This window comes from Sitophilus oryzae, unplaced genomic scaffold, assembly GCF_002938485.1.
Source record: "Sitophilus oryzae breed Bouriz unplaced genomic scaffold, Soryzae_2.0 scaffold_1576_pilon_pilon, whole genome shotgun sequence".
Classification (NCBI taxonomy): Eukaryota; Metazoa; Arthropoda; class Insecta; order Coleoptera; family Curculionidae; genus Sitophilus; species Sitophilus oryzae.
Window position 1 is genome coordinate 4,850,381 of NW_022146254.1, and position 26,650 is coordinate 4,877,030.

At 34.0% G+C, this 26,650-nt stretch overlaps 1 protein-coding gene across 2 annotated transcripts in view; it reads right to left on the reverse strand.

Annotated features, from left to right (window-relative positions):
• The window catches only part of LOC115879254 (runt-related transcription factor 3-like), a 274,009-nt gene that overhangs the window by 106,669 nt on the left and 140,690 nt on the right, over positions 1-26,650 (reverse strand). For both annotated transcript variants that reach the window (XM_030895965.1, XM_030895964.1), the window contains exon 4: positions 18,352-18,498. In XM_030895965.1, the coding sequence (XP_030751825.1) occupies positions 18,352-18,498 (147 nt within the window). The remainder of the gene's footprint in view (positions 1-18,351; positions 18,499-26,650) is intronic.

Here is a 26,650-nt window from a genome sequence, read left to right on the forward strand (position 1 = left end):
TCCTGTCTCACAATATACCGTTTGTGTCGGGGAAGGGATCACAGTTTCATAGTTGCCGATTTTCGAAAGAAATCAGTACATGTATATTATTTCGTATATTTTTCATTTTATTGATTTTATGGAAAGCACTGTTCATTAAAATGTTGTATCCTATGTTATAGGGCTTGTTTCTCTCTACATTTCCTGTCTCACAATATACCGTTTGTGTCGGGGAAGGGATCACAGTTTCATAGTTATCGATTTTACAGAAATCAGTGCATGTATATTATTTCGTATATTTTTCATTTTATTGATTTTATGGAAAGCACTGTTCATTAAAATGTTGTATCCTATGTCATAGGGCTTGTTTCTCTCTACATTTCCCGTCTTACAATATACCGTTTGTGTCGGGGAAGGGATCACAGTTTCATAGTTGTCGATTTTACAGAAATCAGTGCATGTATATTATTTCGTATATTTTTCATTTTATTGATTTTATGGAAAGCACTGTTCATTAAAATGTTGTATCCTATGTCATAGGGCTTGTTTCTCTCTACATTTCCCGTCTTACAATATACCGTTTGTGTCGGGGAAGGGATCACAGTTTCATAGTTGTCGATTTTACAGAAATCAGTGCATGTATATTATTTCGTATATTTTTCATTTTATTGATTTTATGGAGAGCACTGTTCATTAAAATATTCTATCCTATGTTATAGGGCTTGTTTCGCTCTACAATTTCCTGTCTCACAATATACCGTTTGTGTCGGGGAAGGGATCATAGTTTCATAGTTGTCGATTTTCGAAAGAAATCAGTACATGTATATTATTTCGTATATTTTTCATTTTATTGATTTTATGGAAAGCACTGTTCATTAAAATGTTGTATCCTATGTTATAGGGCTTGTTTCTCTCTACATTTCCTGTCTCACAATATACCGTTTGTGTCGGGAAGGGATCACAGTTTCATAGTTGCCGATTTTCGAAAGAAATCAGTACATGTATATTATTTCGTATATTTTTTCATTTTATTGATTTTATGGAAAGCACTGTTCATTAAAATGTTGTATCCTATGTTATAGGGCTTGTTTCTCTCTACATTTCCTGTCTCACAATATACCGTTTGTGTCGGGGAAGGGATCACAGTTTCATAGTTGTCGATTTTACAGAAATCAGTGCATGTATATTATTTCGTATATTTTTCATTTTATTGATTTTATGGAAAGCACTGTTCATTAAAATGTTGTATCCTATATCATAGGGCTTGTTTCTCTCTACATTTCCCGTCTTACAATATACCGTTTGTGTCGGGGAAGGTATCACAGTTTCATAGTTGTCGATTTTACAGAAATCAGTGCATGTATATTATTTCGTATATTTTTCATTTTATTGATTTTTTGGAAAGCACTGTTCATTAAAATATTCTATCCTATGTTATAGGGCTTGTTTCGCTCTACAATTTCCTGTCTCACAATATACCGTTTGTGTCGGGGAAGGGATCATAGTTTCATAGTTGTCGATTTTCGAAAGAAATCAGTACATGTATATTATTTCGTATATTTTTCATTTTATTGATTTTATGGAAAGCACTGTTCATTAAAATGTTGTATCCTATGTTATAGGGCTGGTTTCTCTCTACATTTCCTGTCTCACAATATACCGTTTGTGTCAGGGAAGGGATCACAGTTTCATAGTTGTCGATTTTACAGAAATCAGTGCATGTATATTATTTCGTATATTTTTCATTTTATTGATTTTTTGGAAAGCACTGTTCATGAAAATGTTCTATCCTATGTTATAGGGCTTGTTTCGCCGTTTATGTCGGCCGTTTATTATTTTTATTATTACCGTTTGTGTCGAGGACGGGATCCTAGTTTCATAGTTGTCGATTTTCGAAAGAAATCAGTGCATGTATATTATTTCCGATTTTTAGTTTATTGTTCTTATTTATTTCATACAAAATGGGTCAGTTTTTTTCTTTAGGGTACTATTTTTGTTACTAAATATTTTTGTGGTTTTGCTTGTTTTTCTCGCAGAATATAAATTCTTTAAATTTTTGAGATTAAGATTAAAATATATAATTGATTTAAATATAAAAAGGACGCACCAAAGAATGCTGCACGTAGGCGCCAGATAACCCAGGAACGGGCCTGGCAACAAAGATATTCATTTGGTCATGTCGTGTGTTGTGAGCTTACTGTTTGATCAAAAAACGCTCTAGTCTCATAAACGCTCTAGACGATATTAGAGAAATACAACGCAGAAAAGATGAGAAGATAGAATAATTAGAGGATAAAATTAGGCAACTCAGTGATGATCTTGATCTCTGTAATAGGCAACTAGAAAAGAAACTTTATTTCAGGAAAGAAATGCTAGAGCAAATAATATAATGGTTTTTAATGTAGTCGAGAGCCAGTCTAGTAAAATGGAGAGGAAGGTGAATTACGACAAAGCCCAGATTCAAGATTATAGTATTCGCATTTACTACAAATATGTAGTGGTAATCAAGCAAATGCAACTCACATTTTGCTACATTTACTCATTTCTTCGCTACAAATATTAGTTAGCGTCAAGAGAATACCTGGAAATTTTGCTGAATTATACGAGGTATTTATCTGTAATATGTAGTATTGGTTAAGAGCGTATTTGTAATTATTACTACAAAAGTATTTAAAAATTTCCGGTAAGCAAGGTTTCGGTTAAGATCGAAGATTTCATTTTCACTATAATGGAACGGAAATATTGCCGACCTGCCAGCTTATATTTTACTACAAAACTACGAAACCTTGCTTACCGGAGCACGGTTTCGGTTAAGATCGAAGATTTCATTTTCACTACAATGGAACGGAAATATTGCCGACCTGCAGCTTATATTTTACTACAATCGAAAAGGCAGATGAAATGCCCAACCTAGGCTCATCAATGCCATTCATGGACCGGAACCAATCTGCGACGTCACGAGAATGATCGCAAAACGATGGGTGGCCAATAAATCTCTATATTAGTGGAGCAATTCACCAGGGTAGAGACAGGTCATATTTGAACATTCGCCAAAATTCACAGCAGATCTGCTAAACAAAATCTACAAAGCAAAGCTGAGTAGATGCCTAAAGCTAATGGGATTGACGGACGGAGTCATGTGCAGACTCTATCAACCTGAAGAGGAAACGACAGTACATATTTTATGTCTGGCAAATGTTCGGTTCTCTATAATAGGCAAAGATAGGCCATTGGCATAAAGGGCTCAGTCTCCTCTATCTTACTAGACTTTTGAAGAGGATAGAACTGGAGAATGTAACCTAAGGATCAGAAGAGAACCGAAGGTCGCAGTGGATCAGGACGACAACCACCTCGAAGCAAGCCTCTTCCTCAACGATACTGTTATTGAGCGTTTTCGTCTCTTATCTTACTAACTACAACTACCTGTGAAAGATAAAGTAAATTAATTTGTATTATGATCTTTTGGGCTACTACTGCATGAAAATAATGTGCTTCCGCTTTCATTCTACAACAACTTTTCACGGTGTTAAATAAAGTCGAAAAAAAGCCAGCTTAATGGCTACCGCTTCCAACTGCTCGCACCCGATCGCGAGGTATTCGGCCTATTCATTTTTCCGTCTCCCGCGCGCTCGTTCAATCGACTTTTACAATAAAATATACAGTTGGCGTTAAAAATTGCGGTTAGTAGTAGAACGAATAGAGCCGATTGCGAACCGGCGAAGCAGCAAATGCGCGGCTTATGTTACGGGCGCGTAACGGATAGTCGCCGATCGGGATTGGATTTCGATCGAACGCTTGACATGTCGTCGATCGCTCGAAAAATGTCCCCATGATCTTTTCGCTATCTTAGAATGGACTTTCCCGGGATACGTTGACACCTGTTTAGTCTTGCGTAATTTGGAATTAAAAAAAAACAAGGTGTTCCAGCAATAAGTATTTTAAGGGGTGGTAGATCTATCCAAAAGAAACATATTTTCTCTTTACCATTTTTAAAATAAATTAAAAATAACCGAGTTATTTAACTTTGAAAATTTAAAAAAATGCAACATTTGCCCGGATTTCAGCTTCTTCGTCGCTTCACTGTTGCCATATCGACTAGAAATACTTCTCTTTGGGTTCCATCTCCTAATGGAGGTTGGAAATCATCATGGCAACTCTAACTTTGTTAAGGGCTGCTCTGAATAACTGGTTTGAAGTCATTCCAAACCATTCTCCTAAATTTTTGAGCCATGATGTTCTTCTTCTTGCTTATATAGCTCCTTCTGTCCTTTATCTTTTCTCCTATTATGTTATGCAGCAGGGCATATTTAGGTCCTCTTATTATGTGTCCAAAGTACTCAAGTTTTCTCTTTTTAAGGGTGTTAATCACCTCTTCGTCCTTCTGAATTTTGTGTCGCAGTTCTACATTTGTAACCTTGTCAGTCCATGCAATCCTCAGCATACGCCGATAACACCATCTTTCGAATGCCTCAAGCTTCTCCATTTCGGCCTTTTTAAGTATCCAAGCCTCTGAACCATAGAGTAGAGTTGCAAATATGTAACCCCTTAGCATCCTTAATTTAAGCTTTAAGTTGATGTCTCCACTCAAGATACATTTTTTGAGTTTAACAAAGGATGCTCTGGCTATTTCAATTTCTGCTGATTGATCCAAGTTCTCGGTCAACCAACTGCCTAGATATTTATATTTTTGTATTCTCTCCATAGATGTATCATCTATTAGAACATTGGCTTGGACTCTTCTCTCTTAGTGATTATCATAAATTTAGTTTTGCTAAGGTTCATTTTCAGGCCATAGACTCTACACGTGTTGTTTAGTCTTTGTAGAACTGTTTGCAGACCCTCCACGTTGTCTGCTATAAGGTCGGTATCGTCCGCGAACCACATATTATTTAAGACCTGCCCATTAATAGTGATGCCCTCCTTTCTACTAGTCAAGACCTCCCGGAAAATTGATTCGCTATATATATTAAACAATAGCGGAGAAAGTCTACATTCTTGACGAACGCCGCTCAGAATCCTTATATCATCAGAAAGTTGATCGTCCACTATAACCTTTGCTGTCTGGCCCCAATAAAGGTTTACTGTTATCCTGATATCTCGGCTATCGATATTCATGCCTTTAAGTATTTCAATTAGTCTATGATGTTGAACTTTATCGAAAGCCTTCTCAGAATCTATAAAACACACATACAGGTCCCGATTCATATCAATATACCTCTTTGCTAACACATTTATGCTAACCAGAGCCTCTCTCGTGCCCATGCCTCTTCTAAACCCTACTTGGTTGTTACTGATTTCTGAGTCCACCTTAGCAAAAATTCTATTATAAATAATTCTCAAAAACACTTTCAGTGTGTGACTCATCAGGGCAATTGTTCGATGGTCGAAACATTCTTGGGCAACGGTACAAAACTAGACATTAACCAGTCCTTTGATATAATGCCCGTAGTGTATATAACATTAAAAAGATTAACCAAAATTTCAATGGCTTCATCATCTATTAGTTTGAGAAGCTCGATTGGAAGTTCATCAGAACCATTCGCTATAGAAATACTTAAAAGTACTTATTATTACACAACACCCAAGAGATTTTGCTAGAATGGTCCGTTATTTCTTTTAAATGGGTGATCGCCAGTGGTCCTACTTCCCACATTCCACAAAATAAATTCTTCTTCGTTTTTTACTTATTTGAGATCTTTCGATCTGTTAATTTTAAGGTTGCCTCTGGGCATTCTTGGGAGATGGACTGCCAACTGGATTTCCATCTTTTTGGAGGTTTTCCCGGCTGTCTCTTACCCATGGGTTTCCCTTAAAGAGCTATGTGTGGTAGCCTGTTTTCCTCCATGCGTTTTACGTGTGCGAACCATTGTCTTTTTCTTTGCCTACCCCATCTCACTACATCCTGTATTCCACATTGTTGTCTGATATTTGTATTTCTAGTTCTGTCTCTTCTAGTCTTTCCCATTATGGTTCTTAGGTTCTTCATTTCAGCGACTCTTAACATGCTTTTGGTTTTGTTTGGTTCCTCTCGGATTTCTATGCCATATGTCATTATTGGTCTGATGCAGGTCTTACAAATTTTAATTTTGCTGTCTGTTCACATGAAGGGGTTTGTCCACACTATTTGTCACAGACATCCTGACATGGCCGTTGCTCTGTTCATCTGGCTTCTCAGATTTTTCTCTCGATCATGGTAGAGCGACATATTTATATTCCTAGGTATCTGAACTGTGATACTTGCTCAATAATTTTGTTTTCTACCAGTTTGCATCTTACCCAAAACACAAAATAAATGAAAAGATTAAGAGAAAAAAAATACCGAAAATTAAAAAAGGATATCCTGATAGCAGATCGATATAATTGCAAAGCTTTCTTTTTTATGATTTCCATTTATCAATCTTAAAACCGCACTTAACTCTTAATAACACTTTACTTAACGGCAATTCTTGACAACACTTCACACACCCTTCTTCTTGACACACCCTTCACTTCTTGACTGCATGCTATTATAATAATTGCTTAAAATAATGGCGTCCATTTCTAATACATGCTATCTTCTGAATTTTTAATGTTTTGAAGCAGTTCTGCGTTCATTCTAATATATCGTATAATATCGTTAATGTATAAAATATTTTTTTTATTTTTTGTTAATGTATAAAATTTTATGCAACTACTAGCGTGTACCCGCGACTTCGTTCGCGTCGAATTATTCATTTGTAACAGTGATGATTCAGCAAAGCAAGAATTTCCATTAACACACAAACTGAATAAAATTTTCTTGCAGAGTTTTTGCAGGGTTCGTCTAATAGACATATTTTTGTTTAAACGCTCTCTCTAAATTTGCGAAAAATGTTGAAATGTATAAAAAAAATTTAAGGGGTAGTTTCATCTCGTTGGAATTTGACTTTCGAAAAATCCTTTTTGCCAAAAATCAGCTTTTTACGTCAAGCAGTTTAAGCAGAATCGTGGTTAATCAATTACCCAACTTTTTGGAACATCCTCCATTCTTAAAAAAATTCAAAATATGTAAAAAAACAAAATAAATTATGCGTGTCCAAGCGTTTTCCGGAAAGATTGACCGTTTTAACCGTGACAAATAACAAATATTGTAATATTTGAGGGGCGTTTTCACCCTCTTAGAATTCGAGAAACCCCTCCTTTATCGAACCTCTACACCCCACAGTCAATCCGTTTGCCAAAAATCAGCTTTAAACGTCAAGCAGTTTAAGCAGAATCGTGATTACTCAATGGTCATATTTTATGAAACACCCTATATAATTTTTTTAAAAATCTTAAAATATGTAAAACAACAAAATAAAATATATAATGTGTTCTTTTTTTAAAAATTATATATTATTGGATCGACAACAATAAAAAAAAATAAAAATAAAATATACCGGATTTTAAAATAAAAAACTCAAAAAACTCAAAATGAAAAACTCACCGGATTTTAAATAAAAAATATTCTAATATTTGAGGGGTGGTTTCACCCCCTTAGAATTCGAGTTTCGAAAAATCCCTTCTTATCGAACCTCTACACCCTAAAGTCAATCCATTTTCCAAAAATCAGCTTTTTACATCAAGCGCTCTAAGCAGGATCGTGATTAATCAATGACCAGATTTTTCAAAACACCCTGTATACATTTTTAAAAAATCTTAAAATATGTAAAAATCAAAATAAAATACACGTATTTAAGCGTTTTTTTCGGAAACTTGATCGTTTTTTAAATAAAAAATATTGTAATATTTGAGGGTGGAGTGGTTTCACCCCCTTGGAACTGGAATTTCGAAAAATGCTTTCTTATCGAACCTCTATACCCTAGAATCAACCTGTATGCCAAAATTGAGCTTCTGAGTGGTTTGAGCAGGATCGTGATTAATCAGTGAGTCAGTCACTTAAGGATTTTATGTATTAGTATAGATTTAGTGTCTTTTCTTGAGAATTATATTATAACTAAAAATTTGAAAAAATAAGTGCTTGTCGTAAAACTTTCATTTGTATGGTACAAGAGTATGGACTTAAAATCGATATCGATATTGTTGATCAATGCTAGTTTAATATACAGTTAAATTTATGAAACGTCCCGCTTTCTTCTGATTCACCGTATCTTCTTCATTCATAAAGCTGCTACGGCAGCGTCGCCGATCCAAATCATTGAGCAACAAGTCGACACTGACGAGAAAAAAATTAGATGGAATACCGTATGAATCAACTAAAAAAGGTTGAAAGACCTTGAAATTTATTTTAGAACCTGCATGTATGCTTGACTGAACGAACAAACGAAAGCCAATAGAGTTAATAAAGTAAAATATTATTTTTAATAATTTTATAAAATAGGTATATCAAGAAAACCTGTTCTGGAAATATACAAACCCTTCCAAACATAGATCCGCAACAGCCTCGATATGCACTTGCTTACGAATAATAGTGTTGGACACGGGCCAAAGGGTCATAAATGATAAAACATTTTTCATCAAGGTAGTTCTGCTCCCTTAATTATTACCATGAAATTAATTAATTTAACTGAACACAGTGGCCGGCCGTAGCTCCAGCGTTAGTGTGTCGATCTGCGGAGCGGAAGGTCCTGGGTTCGATCCCCAGCCAGTAGGGTCGCTTTATTTATTTAAATAAAAATGTTTATTTATCTAAATAGAGCGACCAACGAGCCGCCACCTCAAGGAAGGCAATGGCAAACCACCTTCAGTATATTTGCCTTGTACAGGGTGGGTCAAAAACATGATGGTGAAAACCGCACAGCAATATCTGTTACTGTTTCGGACTTACGGTTTTTTTTTCAAAAATGTGCATTTTTAATAAATCGCTGTAACTTTTTTGCTATGGAAAATTTTGTATTTCTATGAAAACATTTTCAAAGCACCTTTTTACGTAGAATTTAATGGTTGAAGTATAATTTGTTTAAAATTAATAATTTAAGAGTTATCAACAAAAAAATTGATATTTTATTTGGGACACCCTATATATTTTTAATTAACTGAAAAGAATTTAAAATTACCTTTCCAAAAATTATAATATAACACTATATAGCACACTTGATATTTTGTTATAATCCCCCTTCGAAATACAGAATTTTTAAAAGTTCGCCACTGTTAACTAGTAGGCTTTGGACCCCTTATTGATGATATGCCCTTAATGGAACTCGAAAACATATTTTTCAGCAAGACGACGCACCGCCTCTGAACGCTGAAGTTATCAGCAAATTTTTGCAGCCAATTTCAAGAATAATTGAATAGCTAACCAAGATCCCAGCCGTTGGCCGTCGAGGCCGCCTGACTTAGTGCCCATGGAAATCCAAGCGATTATTAGATAATAATCTAATCCTATGGATATATTTGTGGAAGAATAAAGGTTCCTTATTCTTCCGTAAAATCTAGACAAGAATTAGAAATACTTAGCAATTATGAGAGGGCATCTTTCACCCCTACTGAGTTAATGAATTCCGCGAGAAATGTTCAAAAACGGCCCCGTCTGTCCAAAATAGAAGACGGTTGATATGTCGAACACCTGTAGCAAAATCTCATGTCTTGGTTTGCTATTTATTTTTATTGTTATTAGATATAGTTTAAATGTGTTGATGTTGGTTAAATATATTTTAAATTGTTATAAAATTCTGCATCTCTCATAACAAATATTATTTTCGTTTTAATTGATGCTCACAGCTAGAACTTTTTTGCATTACAGCCGGTGCCGTCCAAAGCCTACTTATTTAAAGCGGGCGAATTTTCATTATACTATATATCTCAAAGAGGAATCGAGCAAAAAATCAAGTGTGTTATATTTTTGAAAAGGTAATTTTAAATTATTTCTAATAAATTAAAAATATACAGGGTGTGCCATATAAAAAATTAAATTTTCTGTTGTCTCGGATAATTAATAATAAATTATTAATTTTAAAAAAATTATACTTAAACCACTAAATTCTACCTAAAAAGGTGCTTTGGAAATGTTTTCATAAAAATACAAAATTTTCCATAGCAAAAAAGTTACAGCGATTTGTTAAAAATGCATATTTTTGAACAACACCCCGTAACTCCGAAACGGTAACAGATATGCGGTATCGATATGCGGTTTTCACCATCATGTTTTTGACAAAAATTGAGCTTCAGACACCGATATTAGTTTTTATCTATCTCCTATAGAAAAGGGTGTTTCCATTTAAAAGCGTCGAATTTGACCCACCCTGTACAGCCTCTCAAATAGTGCTGTTCGGATTCGGCAATAAACTGTAGGTCCCGTGTACTTGTGAAACACTGATGACACACATCACAAGTACATGCGAGAGGTAGCCGACGCTCGTAGTAGAGTATGGCACTGTAAGAAGAACTGAACACACATATATGAACAGAATTCAGTGTTGGATCTGCTAAAATAATTCAGAAACAGAATGTTGTATTGTTGGTTCAGTTTGAAGCTGAGAGGATTTTTTGTTATATTTTCTATTGTCATATAACAAATGAAGGGTTTATCAGGTTCTTTCCGTGGTTAGACATACACCAGTGGTCGGACAAAACGTATTTATTGGGAAAGAAGTTACGAACGCAATGGAGAAGAGTTGTATACTTAGTTAACAACGACAACTAAAGCCAAAGTAATTAGATTTTTGAATGTCCGTAGTGCGGAATAGAGATAACATGCGACGTATGAAGTTTTTCAGTGACCGAAAAGGTCATGAAAGGAAACGCGTTCGTAACCATCTAAAATGATTAATTTTGAAAAGTTTTTTTTCAAAATGAGTAATTTTAATCTTTATTACGAAATAGAAAGATTTAAGTCTTTTTATAAAAGACTTAAGTCATCAAAAATATTAAAGTCTTAAAGTTTTATAAAAGGCTTACGTAAGATTTTTATATATTTTTATGATAGATTTTTAACAGCAGCATTTTTTTTTCACACACCTCGTATAGTACACCCCTAAGGTTTGTTCCAACCCGCCACAGAACCGCCACCGAACGATCACGCTCGTGCGCAGTAATTCAAATGTGTTCCAACCGAGATTTGACAGTTATCGGACGATCCTATTTGCGTACCAACCTACCTTGGGATCGTTTAGTTACGATTTCAGAACGGTAATTTCGGTATTTCGGTACATGGTCCAAATTGAGAACTGTTTGGGTTGACTTGCGCATTAAAGCATATTGGCAGGGATTATCGATTTTTAACAGCTGATTCTGGTCCGGCGGCGGCGTCCGGCTGATGCTTCTGTCTTGGTTATTTTAACCGAATTCGAATACGTGTGCGTTATACTTTTACTTGTGAGTTTGTGTGGAGTAAATCGTTCGGAAATTTTAATTAATTTTTTATTAATAAAATAATGTTCGAAGATTCTACCACTGCAATGAAATAACAGGAAACTACGCATACCAGGATCATAAAAGAGAGGATAAGTAAGTGAGTTAGCGAGTATACAGTTGAAACAACACTTACCAACAATTACTGTATTCTAATTCTCCATTTCAAGAATAATAATTATTATTATTGCAAATTGCAAACAAAAATATTAGGGTTATGTTATAAAATTCTAAACAAAAACAAAAAACCGATCGATACACGCACGCTTAACACTTTTGACAGTCCCGAAACCAATCCACAAAGCGTTCCAACATTGATACTTTTTGCACCATCACGAAACTATTCGAAGTCCGCGCATGCTAACAAAGGGCAAGAAAACCGATTCGAGTACGATTTCGATCCCGAAATGCTGGTTGGAACAAACCTCTAGTCTTCTTAGTTCCTGAAATACAGGGAGAATTTTAAAATGTTGCATTTTTCGACCCTCTTCGTATCTTGGTTTTAATTGCGCCACTGAATTTTACTTGGAAATCTCTGTGGAGCTCAATTTTCACCCTTTTGGATAAGTTATAATGTCCGAGATATGAGAGTCGAAAAATGCAACAATTTCAATTTCGCCCTGTATTTTAGGGACTAAGAGGGCTAGGACAAATATATGTGTACCATTTTTAGTTTCATAAAAAAGTAACATAGTAATGTGAAAACAGCATCTTTGTACTTCATAAACGAGATTACTTTGTGCTCATAAACGAGAAACCCTGTAAAACACACGAAAATGGGCCATCCTGTGCAAAGTACCACAAAATTTAATTTAATATATCTATATTAAGTTGTGTGTTTATGTTCTTTATGCTATTATGTTTATTTTTTATTGTTGATTATATTAGTTATTCTGAAAATAAATCGTTTTGTTTTAAGTGGTTTTATTCTCATCTGTGCCTATACCGGGTGCGTCTCAAAAGTGGCTCACCCCTATAACTTTTTTATTTTTTCAGATAAAACAACGAGATTTGGTATGTTAGTGTATGAGATAAATTGGGATTGATTGACTTATTCAATTGTATTCGGTCACTTCCGGTTTCACTGGAAATGACTACAACTTTTAATTTTTAAATGGTATTTTTTTTTATTTTATTCGATAGAAAATAACATTCTGAATCGAATGACATATCATATGTCCATTTTTGACATAGTCACTCAAAAATAAATTATATTTAAAAATTCAATCTATCTATTATATTTTAAAATATCAATCTATTCTATTTCAAATTTCAATCTAGAGTGCAATGGCTGTATTACAAACACTAATTTTTAATCAAGGAGCCTTGGAAAAATAGATTTGATCGTCTAATGTTTTTACTGTCTTGTTTTGGCCGGTTAGAAGATGCTCAAATCGTATTTTTAATCATATCTCAATTTTTTCAAATGAAACGAGGGGGCTCATTAGCATATTTGGAAAAAGCATTTTTTTACGAATAATTTGATACCACGCACTTGGTATTTTGAGTCAAATTGTCAAAAGTTGACATATGATATGTCATTCCATTCAGAGTGTCATTTTCTATCGAATAAAGTAAAAAAATACCGAGGGTGCCATTTAAAAATCAAAAGTTGTAGTCATTTCCGGTAAAACCGGAAGTGACCGAAAACAATTGAATACGTCAATCGATCCCAATTTATGTCATATACCTACTATATTCCAAATCTTGTTGTTTTATCTGAAAAAATAAAGAAGTTATAGGGGTGAGCCACTTTTGAGACGCACCCGGTATACAATAAATTAATAATATGATACTTAGTAAGAAAATCGTTTAATTGGTAATACAAAAAAATTAATACTAACATTTAAAAAGGTACTTAAGTTGAATTCTAGTTGTCTTGACTTGAGGGTAATTATATTGATTTAAGTCATTTTACTGACTTAATTTGCAGATCATAATGATTTAAGTCAAAAATATATACTAAAGTCATAAAAATTACGTTATATTGATTTAAGTCTTTCCAAAAATGACTGGACTTGAAATAAAATGATTTAAGTCAAAAACTTAAGACTTAAATCATTTGAACTTTATGTTGAAATTGACTTAAACTTAAGTCTTTTTAAAACTGACTTGTTGCAGCTCTGTGAGTAAGTAAACTTAATGTATATTAAATTTTACTACATTGCTACGATTTTTATCTAAGGTTCCCGATGAAAACTGAATATACAGCGCCAGGGGTGCAACTTTGTTCATGTTTCAAAGCGATAGCAAAGTAATTTGTAGCTTGATGCACTATGTTCAGTAGCAACATCGATTTGTAGCGATATTCTGATTTCTCGCTTTGTGGCGAGGCGACAGTCTAGACACGTGTGCAAGAGTGTGATAGTGATACCATATTTTGCAGCATTTGAGCGACACTAGTTTTGCAATGAACATAGTACCGATCTGGTTTCGACATCGCTTCTAAACGATCGGTTGCTAACTTGAACAAAGTCGCACCCCAGAACCTATTCAAGCTGAACGTCGTACCGACTGTCCGCATTAAAATCACATTACGGGATGATTTGCAGATTCGAAGCCGGCCGCTGCTACCGAACCCAAACGACTGGAACCCGCTCCGACAAACCTCTCTGGTTTATTGGTTTTAATGCCTGTTTTGGTCTAAATAAATCTGCCGCAGCGTGCCTTTTTTCCCCTGTTCTTGTCGCTGGTGATAGGGCCCTTTTAAGTAAGGTAGGGTGTGTATTAGTTTTTTACACGATCGGGTCGTGTATAATTGAAAAGTGTGTTTAATTGGTTCAGGGTAGATTAAGAAGGTCTTTCGGTCGTATGAACGAAAAAAGTCGTTTAGTTTGGTTGGAAATGACGATTATTGACATTTACCATAATATTTTACATATGAAATAACAGCCAGTGGCGGACTAAGCCTGTCGGGGGCCCGGGGCGGCGAAGCTAAATGTGGCCCCCGGTCTGTTTAGATAATGATATACTTCTAATGGACATTTTGAAAAAATTGAATGACGTATGTATAATGGTTGACAAAATTCAAGTATTTATACAGGGTGTCCCAGGCTGAGCCAGCGTTAGAAGTTTCTAGAGAACTACAATATCTTGACATGAGATTTTGTGCATCATTGTTTCACAATGAGATCTATCGATTAAAAATATTTTCAATATTGCGGCACTTTCGGAAGTACCGGAAGTTGACAGCAACTTTCTTATTTTAAATGGGTGACCCAATTTTTTATTACATACTTAAATTCTCTGTAAAATGTTATGAGAATTTTGATATTAAACACTCTCTACCTAACGTTAACCGTTTTTGAGAAAAAAAAAATATTTATAATTTTTGGAGGAAAAAAACTGCCTGTCAAAAATATGTATATAGCCTAAACCTCAAATTTAGTGATTGCCACAGCCACTGTATAAAGAGAAGACATGTGGCTATCTAAATTGTCCGAATGTCATATAATAATGACCGTTGCTGTCATGGAATTGAGCGATTAAACAATTATCATAAATATTTTTTTTTCAAATAGAAATCCACTTCTTTTATTTCACTCGTGAAAAGACTTTCGTTACTTTCGTTTTTAAAACTTGTTACTTTTTGACTATACATGTTCCTGTACCTAAAATATATCGTTTTTGAGTTATTTAATATATTTTTCTTGATTTTAACCAGTAGCCTATGACAGTATATTATCGATCATCATTTCCAAGCTAACTTTGCGCTGTTTTTCTTTCGATCGTACGGTATATTATTAAAATATCAACTATTAGATATTATTAAAGAACGAAAATACGAGATAGATTTATATAAATACACTTTTTAAACTTTTAAAGCAGCAGTAGTTATAATATAGGAAATTCAAATAATTAATTTTCTGACAGATGGAAATAAATTATCTGACTGTTTGACAAAATCAAAGGAAGCTAGATAAAATCAAAAAAAATAAACGTTTTCAAACTAAATCTTAAATAACTTAAAAACGATTTATTTTCGGTATAGGAATATGTCTAGTTAAAACGTAACGAATTGGAAAACATTTTCACTACTGAAAATAAAGTGTGTTTCCATTTGAAAAAAAATTATTTATGATAATTTTTTAATCGCTCAATTCCATGACAGCTACCGCCATTATTATATGACATTTGAACAATTTAATTTTGGAAATAGATAGTCACATGTATTTTCTTTATGTCACAGGGGCTGTGATAATCACTAAATTTGACTTTTAGGCTGTACAAATTTTTTTGACAGGTAGTTTTTTTCGACCAAAAACTTTAAATATTTTTTTCTTAAAAATGCTTCCAGGGAAATACCGCGACAAAATATCGCGATTTTGATCCGAGGGGCCCCTTCGCTGTCTCAGACCCGTGACCCCCGTTATACTAAAGACTTCACTGCTCATCATCAGTAATGAAGCTAGAATACAAGTTATGTTGTGCATTGGTTGTAATTTAAAATGTTTATTCAGTAAAAATAAATAATGAAACCATTGAAAAATAACTTAAAAGCTAAAATAAATAAATTCAGTCTCAAAATATATAAAAAATAATAATTATTCGATATTTTAAACAAAGAAAATTACCCCTTGATTTAATTTCCTAAATAGAAAATGCCATTGACAATTACTGGGGCCTGATAATTAAGTAAATATCTTCTAGCATTTATAATGTTTATAGTTGGCGTATACGTATGGTTTGCATACTCCACCTACAAACTGCTTTATAGCTACTGAACACATATTGGCCTTGTTTGCCAGTTGAATAAAAAATTACATATTTAGATTTGGAGGTCCCCTAAAAGACGGGGCCCGGGGCGGACCCCCCTAAAAAAATTGATTTATTTAAAAAAAAAATCACCGAAATTTTTCTGTATTTGCATCTCTTTTGTGCCATAATATCAAAGATTAAGAAAATATACCGTGAGAACATTTGCGGTGAAACATCTTTTTTTTTACAAAAACTTCATAGACGTGTTCCTCGGGTCGAAACCCCTGAAAATATTTGCACTTATTTAAGACTCATCCTGTATAGTTTTACCACTATTCTTTTATTACATGAAGATTTATTACATGATTAACATGAAGATGGCTATCTCTATGCTTGGTTTGAATTGGGGACAGACTAAAAGCCAAGTCTGAGAACTAAAAGTCAAATCTAAGTTGTTGTTTTAAATGTTGCTAGATTTTAATTTTACTAAAAATTAGTGAAACAGCAGAGAAGAATTAAATAAGATTTAAACTAGATTAGATAATAAAATATTAATATATGTCTCCAAAATCCAAATATTCTTATTATGGAGCGTAACATATCATCTACCTCAGAAAACGTTTATATCCACTGCCTAAGTATTGCCTAGGTTTTTTTCGTTAGAGTCATGGCATTATCATACAAGATGCAGGGACGCGCCGTTCATATGGGCAAGGTCGTGCAGCGCACGACGGCGCCAAAGCCCTAAAAGCGCCTGCGGTCACTGACTTTAAAAAATAATAAAACCATTTTTTGGAACTTATCAACAAATTACCATAAAATTTAAGTAATACTTTTATCTATGAACGCCAGTGGTGAAAATATATTATCCACCAATGTCGAGCGCCGCGCCGCTGGTAATTGGAAATTTTGGCTTAATATTATAATATTGGAGAAAGGCGACTACCCTTATTTCGCACGACGGCGCCGAAAATACTTGGCGCGTCCCTGACAAGATGCCAAATGTAGAAACGAGTAAAAGTTACATGATGAGAATTATACCAAAAATTAAAACACGTATACACGACGAGGCTGCTGCTGTACCAGAAAAGAGAGAATTTCTTTCTACAATGTGTAAGAAAGTATATACCTGAAAAGCTAAAAATAATGTATTTCATAGAGGATTGGGCCAGCTGAACTGAACGAAACAGGAAGTCTTAAAAGTTTCTGAAAATCGTGATTGAAAATCGTAGCATATTCAAGATCAAATTACCGTTATCGATAATAGAAATAAAACAGTAGAACTCTGTGAAACTGAGCTATTTTGTAGTAAAAATTCAGATGTCCGATCTGATATTGATCTTTATAAAAATTTTGATCAAGACAAAATTTCAATATTTTTAAAAAAATCGGAGGCAAAAGAGATTTTTCGTCCCAGCGAAAATCACCCTGACTTATATAGGGTGTCCCAGAAATAAGTGCAAATATTTTAAGGAGTGTAGATTTGGCTAACCAAATCGCTTTAGTTAGGTACCGTTTTTCAAGTAATTCCAAAATACCCGAGTTATTTTACTTTGAAAATTTAAACAAAAAATGTTTTTTTGCTTAAATTTTGAGAACCTTTAGATGTTTTGTGGATTTTCTTTCATGTAAATTTAATCTACTACCTATGTTGCCATATTATCAAGAAATTATGTTTTTTAACTTAAAAATAAAAAAAAAATTCCAATTTTTTTTTCAAAAAATTCCAAATTTTCGTAAAAAAAACTCATAGGTGTATTTCTGAGGCCAAAATATACTACCAGTTAAAATACTTGCACTTATTTCTGGGACACCCTGCATATTAATAAATAAAATCTGTTTCTTCGTTATGGTCATTTTGTTTTTGTAGATTCGGGCCGGTTTCCACTTCCCCATCCACCGCTGGTTCTGGCAACACTCTCTCCGGCAACCACTCACTCTGTCGTCTGACAACAGGACTGCGGTACAATATTCTTTACAAGCTGCGCTGTAAACGACTATCAGCGCGCAGCGGCGCAGAGCTAAACTAAATCTCGGAATTCTCGGGCAGGCTTACGGTAACTCCAGCTACATCTCGGACAGGTTTAGGGCCACGGAATCGCCCATAAGGTTGGACATCTTCTTATTTCTTCAATCAACACTAGTACATAATACACTAATAGATACTAGAGCCGAGCATTCATCCGTGAAGAAGTTAGGTACAGTCAAGCATGACGTTGTCTACTAGAATACCCGTATTGATGCGTTTTACGAATGGTTGTTCTTCCATATTGGTCTTCAATACCGAATCATTGTCTACCACATTCAAAGTAAATGAAATGACGTTTACTCATTAGGTTATAGCTAATATAGAATTTCTCAACCTACCTTGAGGTTCTGTTTTGTAACTACTTGTACTACTGGTAGGTGAACTCCTCTTTGGCTTGCTAGGCGCGTAGGCATTGAAAGTGTTCTCGAACGGCCTCCTACCTAAGTGTAGGGAGTTTAAAGTAGGGTAGTTGGTATGCCCGTGACCTTAAAAGAAAAATAGATTTAGTTCTCCTAAATATTCCTTAGTAGTATCAGTAGGTCATTAATAATCGTGTCGCTCAAGAAAGATATGATGTAAGCAACCACAAAGAATATATTAATCGCTCCAATACAGGGTGTCCCCATGTTCCGTGGACATAGAACTACTACGTATTTTTAGAACCAAATTAAGTTCATTGAATAGTATTTACCTCTAAACAAAAGTGCTCCGTTTGTCCGCTAGAGGGCATCAAACTTTAAAAAAATAAACACGGATATTTTAAGAACCGCTGTTCCGATTTGAATGAGATTCTGGGTATCTGTGTTTTGAACTTCCACAAAAATCACCAAAAATATACGGGAAGGGTGAAAACTACCTCCCTCCAGCATAAATTTTAGTATAAATATTTTTCAACTCCACCGAAAACCATTTGTCTTTGTAAAAGAACGCCTAGTTTCGCTCGTAAAAAATCGCACAGGTTTTGAGAAAAAAAAATTTGGAGAACATATTTTTAGAGGACCTACAAAATATACAGGGAGTTTCTTAATAATTAGTTCAAAATATTCCGTGGACATAGAACAACTGCAGTTGTACAAATATAGGAAGAGACTTGGGGATAGCACCGGTCGCGTGTTATTTTATATTTCTCACGTCTCTAGCTATACTTGTTAAGTTGTACGTATTTTTTGAATGAAAATAAGTTAATTGCACATAATTTACCTTTATACAAACGTGCCTCGTTTGACGTTAGAAGGCATCAATCAAAAATAAACCCAAAGACATTATAAATAAATCTATAATTTTTTTTTTTCACTCTTGGCTTTAGGTCGTTGGGGTTGCAAAGATGTTTCTAGATTTTGTTCATTATTTTTTATTTTATGGCGACGTTTCGACAGTATATGTCTTTTTCAAGCCTCTTTAAGTACATAAAAACAGTCAGTTAAAATCAATAAGATAAAAGTGTAGCGTTTTATTTTTCTTTTTATAAAATTCCAAATTTTAATATTGCTGGCGCCATCTATTCGCTAGATGTTAAACTTCATTCAGTACAGGTAGCGGTTCCTTTCCATAAAAACAAATTTCATTCAGTATAGACGATAGAGTTCACTTAATCGCCTTTGGTCATATGACCTGTCAATTCGAAGACTTCCGTTTTGCGAAAAGGAGAAAGGAGGTTTTTTCCGAGAGATTGAGATCAGAAAAAGACGCGTGGTTCAGCGTCCGACGAATCTCAGAGAAAAAAAGGGCTTTCTGAAACACTTTTCCTAACAGTAAAGGCACGGGTATCCAAAAGTGGAGATTTGAAATCCTGTATAATATACTGTTCAGAGCCTAGTTCGTGTTTTTTGGCCTTTTCCTGGAATAAGATCACAGTAAGTGTATCTACCATTTTGTATCGCCATGTCTAACTAAATTTTATTTCAGTTATTCCCGTTTTTTATTTATTTTGATAATGTTTGATTGTGCATTACTGGTTTGGATCAGCATATAGTTTGGCTATATTTTGGAATGTGTACAGCTGATTTTCAGACCGTAAGTTATTTTTTTGTATTCGGTGACTGTTCTGAGAGTTTTTTTATATAGAGTAACTGGCGTATAAGAAATTGACGTATAAGTAATTGGCATATGAGTAACCACTTTTGAGACAGTATTTATGACTCTACATTTATTCTACTGATATCGAAGACTCCTGCTACTATCGAAGAGTCTACATCCACTTCCGTTAGTCTGGAGACTGCCTGCCTACCTGTTCACTACGTCACAAAATTAAAAAAAAAATACAGATAAGTTCTAAGTTCAACACACAAGGTATTCCCTAAATTTTTTTTACTTTGAGATAATACTTTGAATATCTCTGTAAATTGTTGTCATTTATTCCATATATTATAGTCAAAATTTACCTTTTAGTTAACATTATAAGTCATGCTTTGTCCTTAACGGTACGTTTTACTTCAGTATGATCTTTTATGTGAGAATCGCTAACACGGATTCATTTTTGAAGGTTATTGTACACGACTTGTTTCGAAACATCATCGTATTGGTACTTACATAAATTTCACCTGTTTATATATTACGTAGTATAGTATACTGGAGAGAACTCTAACTAAATTTGAGTTTACTTAAAGTAACTAACGATTTCATTGGGATAATTGAAACTGGGTTTAAACTGATTGATAATTGTGTTCGTTTTTAAATAAATGTTCAACGTAGGATAGTTATATCTGACTTTTCGACTTTTGTTCTGACTTTTATTCTTGATGAACATAATAGACCCTTATTGCTGTTGATTATTTTATTTTAGCTATTTCATGGTCAAATTTTCTTACTGGTTTCTTACTTTACCTTTTCATACCCAAAGTAAGTGGCGCCCTTTTTACTGTCTTTGACCATTACTATTTGAATACTTAACATCAATTTTAGAATCTTTGCAGCCTATACATTATTACTTTTATTTTATTATTTAACAACATTATTAAGTCACCACAGGTCACAAGCCTTACCTACGAACCCAGCTCTCCTCTAACCCTGAGCAACGGATACCTTTTTCTTTCTGTTTGAGTGATGACAGAAAAAGTCGTCACACAAATAGAAGAATAAAGAATATGACGCCCTGTCACGTGGGGCTTTACTTGGTTTAATTGGCTCGACTTAGTTTAATTGGCTCAATTTAATTTAATTTGCTTCACTTATTTGGTAGACTTTGTAAAATAATTTTTGTTAGGCTCAGATAAATTTTCTATAAGGCAAAGACTATAGTTTTGAAATTTTATTTTCATTATTTCTGTAATTAAATTCTAATAATTTCAGTTCAACAGCAATTTTTTTGTTTTATAAATTCTTGAGGGTGTTTGTTTATCTATTTAAAACCCAGATAAATAACTTAATACGTATTTCTGACTACATTTTTTATTGACGTTTCGATTTTGATTTAAATATACAGGTATGGTTATATTTTGAATATACAGAGTGGACATAATTTCAGTATACAGGGTAGCACTGTTAGTATTTCATAAAATTTTGGAATTTGTTTCGAATACTTGAATCTTTTTTGGTTTTGACATTGAACATATTTTCTTTCTGATAGTTTGCGCCGAATCATAACAGCTTTTTGTTAAAATTAGTAAGTTTTTCTGAATCATTTAGTCTTTAGTATTTCATATAGCTGAATTACAATGGAGAAAGAATCTTTTAAAGTTAATCATTTACGACAAGTAGAATTAGATTACGAACTTCTTATTAGGGGTATTAAAACATCTAAAAATGTTGACAGTAAACGTAAAATTTTGTCAGGTCTTTTAAGTAGAGAAGTAAATAACCCTTTTTGTTTAGTTAATATGGAAGATTATCCTGTTTCTTTTGATCAAGAAATTTCAGAAATTAAAGCAACTTTAGATTCAATTTCCTTGTCAATTTCTGAATTTGAGGGTGGAGTAAATGATTCAATGTTCAAAGTTATAAGATCTCGTCTTGCGCATTTGGCTGGTAGAATCAAGAGAATAATTTTAGATGAAAATCGTGCTGATGCAGAAACTATTCAAACTGATGTTTATACTAGTTGTTATCAACTTGAAGCTGACCTGCTTGTCAAAACTTCAGACATTAATGAAACTTTAAACGTTAGTTCTGTTCCTTCAGGACCAGTTATTAATGTACCGCCTCCTATTGTTACTTATGTTGCTAAACCTTGTCCAGTGTCAGACTGGCCTATTAAATTTAATGGTAATCCTCAAGATTTATTTTCATTTTTAGAAACTGTTACTGAGCTTTCTGAATCACGTAAAGTTAGTGAACAAGATTTATTTTCTTCTGCAGTAGAACTTTTTACTGGTAATGCTTTTATTTGGTATAGAAGTATTAAACAACATGTCGCAGATTGGAAATCTCTTGTAGAAAGATTAAAGAAAGACTTTTTACCACCAGATAATGATGATAATATTTGGTCACAAATTAAATCTTATAAACAGCGAAAAAATGAAAGTATTTTAATTTTTATAGCAACTTTAGAGAATCTTTTTAGTAGATTAAGTAAATGCCCTAGTGAGGTTACTAAAATAAAAATCATTAGACAAAATTTACTTCCTGAATACATTACTCAGTTAGCTTTAGTTGATGTTTTATCTGTGTCTGAACTGTCTAATTTGTGTAGAAAATTAGAAAATGCTAAACATCAGAATGAAAAACATTCTAGAAATTTAAATGTTTCTGAATTAAATACCACTCCTGATTCTAGCTCGTTTGATTCTCGTCGCGTACAGTTTAGTAAAAAATCTAAGAATGTAAATGCTCAGAACAAAAATAAAAATACTACTGCTAGGTCTCCTTGTTCTGCTGTAGCGTCGTCGTCTTCTGACCCTGATATGGTAAATACTTCGAGTATGCCCCGATCTGTAGAAAATTCAGGTAAGGAAACAGCTTCGCGTTTAGTTTGTTGGAATTGTTCTGGTCCGAATCATACGTTTCATGATTGTCGACAGAAACGTAGGGTTTTTTGTTTTAAATGTGGTAATTTAGGGGTTAAATCACCGGCGTGTCCAAAATGTTCAAAAAACTAATCGGACGAACTCGTGTTTCTGGTCATGTAGTTCAAAAAAAATTCAAACCCAGAAATTTATTTTCAGAATCTGATTGGAAAAAGTGGTTATTATGTGTTAAAAATTTTTATAGATCCACCACTACCAATCATAAAGTTTCTCCTCTTTTTTGTCCTAAGGTATCTGATAACAGACCTTATATTTTAGTAGAAATTCTTGGCGTTGAAATTTGTGGTCTTTTAGATTTTGGAAGTACATCTACAGTTATTGGAGCTGCTGGTATTCCTGTTATTGAGAATCTAAATTTGAATATTAGGGAACCAACTCATTTGTCAATTAGTACTGCAGACAATACTGAAAAGAAAATAGTTGGTGTAGTCGATCTACCTTTAGTCGTTGATGGTTCATGTCAAGTTATCAGTGCTATTGTAGTACCTTCATTGCCTCATAGTTTTATTTTTGGTTGTGATTTTATCTTGCGGTTTGATCTTATGGAAGATCTTAAGAAGAATTGGTGGGAAGTCAACTCTAGATCTCAGCCAAAGTTTTCTTCATTTCCCTATAACACTCATGCAGTAAATATGTTGTGTACCCTTGATGATTTAACACCAAATCAGAGAAAACCAGCTGAACTTCTTATTAACTCTTTTGACAGTATTAACAGTGATCATGGTCTTGGTCGTACCGATAAAATTACTATGTCAATTGACACTGGTGATGCCAAACCATTTCGTCAAAAACCTTTTTTAATGTCACCTTATATGTCAAAAATCTTAAATGAGGAATTAAATGATATGCTTAAACTTGGTGTTGTGGAACCTTCTAATAGTCCGTGGTGTTCCCCAGTGCTTTTAGTTAAAAAACCAACTGGTGAATTTCGTTTTTGTTTCGATGGTCGATCTTTAAATCAGGTTACAAAGTATGACTCCTACCCTATGCCAAATATAGATAGAATTTTAAACTCTCTTCGTGGAGCTACGTATATTTCGAGTATAGATTTGCGTAAAAGTTTCTGGCAAATTCCATTATCAGAGGATTCAAAACCAAAAACTGCTTTCAGTATAGTTGGTAGAGGTCAATTTCAATTCACTACGGTGCCATTTGGTTTGTGCAATGCCGCTCAGACACAACAAAGACTTGTTGATGCTATTTTTGGACCACGTTATGAACCACACATTTTTTGCTATTTGGATGATATAATCATATGTTCACCCAGTTTTGAGGAACATACCAAATTGCTTTCTGAAGTTAGAGACAAGTTAAAAGATGCTAACTTAACTATAAATATAAAGAAGTGTGAGTTTTTCAAGAAATCTTTAAAATTTCTTGGATATATTGTTGGCTCTAATTCATTAAGAACTGATCCAGAAAAAATTTCAGCAATGTTAAACTTTCCTCGCCCTACCACGACGACTGAAATTAAACGATTTATAGGTTTGTGTAGTTGGTACCGTCGTTTTATAAGAAATTTTTCGACATTAGTTTCACCCATTAATGATTTGTTAAAAGGTAAAAAGAAAGGTCAAGGAATTCAGTGGAGTCCTGCCGCTGAAGATTCTTTTTTGAAAATTAAACAACTTCTGGTTTCTGCTCCAATTTTGTCCCAGCCGGATTTTTCTAAACCCTTTATTATAGAAACAGATGCATCTAACACCGGTCTTGGTGGAGTTCTTCTACAAAAAATTAATGACGAAGACCGTGTAATTTCTTATGCTAGCAGATCTCTTACTAGATCCGAGCGGAATTATAGTGTAACTGAGCGAGAATGCTTAGCTGTTATTTTTAGTTTGGAAAAATTTCGTCCTTGGATTGATGGCGTACGTTTTACCGTTTGTACAGATCATTACTCTCTTTTGTGGCTTAATAAATTACAGAATCCTACTGGTCGTCTTGCTAGATGGGCTGTCAGACTTAGACAGTTTACTTTTGATTTAGTTCATCGTAAAGGTTCACATAACGTAGTTCCTGATTTTCTTAGTAGAATACCTGGCGATGATTCTCCTTCAGATATTTCAGATAATGATTCCTTTGTATGTCCACAAATTTCTATTTTGAATATAGATTTAGATCATACTGATGCATGGTATGAGACAATGAAGCGAAAGATTTTAGCTTCGCCTAGTTCATTTCCACAGTGGAAAGTTGAAGATGGTTTTCTTTTTAAGTTTATTCCGGTACAGCTACCATTTTCATCAAATCTTCAAGAATGGAAGAAGGTTGTTCCACGTCCTCAACGTCGTAATATTATCGAATCATGTCATAATCCGCCAACTTGTTCGCATTTGGGTTTCTATAAGACTTTATCAAGACTTCAAGAACAATTTTACTGGCCCAAGATGAGAGCCGATGTTCTTAAATTTGTTAGGAGTTGTCGTGTTTGTGGAGCTCAGAAATCTTCAAATACTATGCCGTTAGGTAGGATGGGAAGAGAAAAACAAGTTAATATGCCTTTTCAGACAATCGCTTTAGATCTTATGGGTCCTTTTCCTAGATCAAAAAAGGGTCATAAGTGGCTTTTAGTTGTTGGCGATTGGTTTTCGAAGTATGTTCTTCTGTGTCCGTTACGTTCATCAAAATCTCCGTATGTTGTGAAGTATCTTGAGAGTGAAGTTTTCCTTACTTATGGAGTACCTCAATATATAATTTGTGATAATGGTCCTCAGTTTGTTGCTAAAGAGTTCAGAGATTTAGCAAAGAAATATCAAGTTCAGAAGATCTGGTATAATGCTGTGTATTCTCCTCAATGTAACTTTGTTGAGCGAATGAATAAAACAATAGGAACAGCTATTAGAACTTATGTTAAACAACATACAGATTGGGATGTTCAACTCTCTAATATTCAGTTTGCTTTAAACACTTCTAAACATGAGGTCACAGGTTTTTCTCCTTCGTTTTTAGTTTTCGGTAGGCATATTCCCATCTCTGGTAATTATTATGGTCAAGTTAAGTTCTCTGAAGATTTTGAAATTATGCCTGGCGATCGCAACTCTTACGCTTCAGAACTCAAAAATCTTTATAGTGTCTTTAGCGAAGTCCGTAAGAAACTTCATGCTGCTTACGAAAGAAACTCAAAGTCTTATAATTTGCGTAGACGTGATCTATCTTTTCAGGTTGGTGATTTGGTTTGGAGACGTAATAAGGTCTTATCAAATGCTGGTGTTAACTTTTCAGCCAAGTTAGCCCCTCGTTTTGTTTTATCTTCAGTACGAAAGAAAATTTCGAATTTAGTTTATGTTTTAGTAGACGAGGATGGTAATAACGCAGGCCGCTGGCATATAAAAGATCTTAAACCATACCAAGGTCACATGATTGACGACGATGATACAGGAAATGTCTCTACTACGTCACAGTAATTTAAATAATCTATTATGTCCGATTCCTTTTTAGGGTTTAGTCTAAAGGATACATAGATTATATTTTAGTTTTTTTAGTTTATATTAAAAAGTTATACAACAATTCGCTTATCGTTTTTACGGATTTGTCGCGAATCAGCATAACTATTGTGTTATTTAGTTTTTTTGCGTATATTTTCAGTATAATATAGTATTTCTATTTAGAAATGCGAGCATATAGCAGTATTTTTCTTTTTCCGAGTATTCTACAGATTACCTAATTTTGAGTAAAT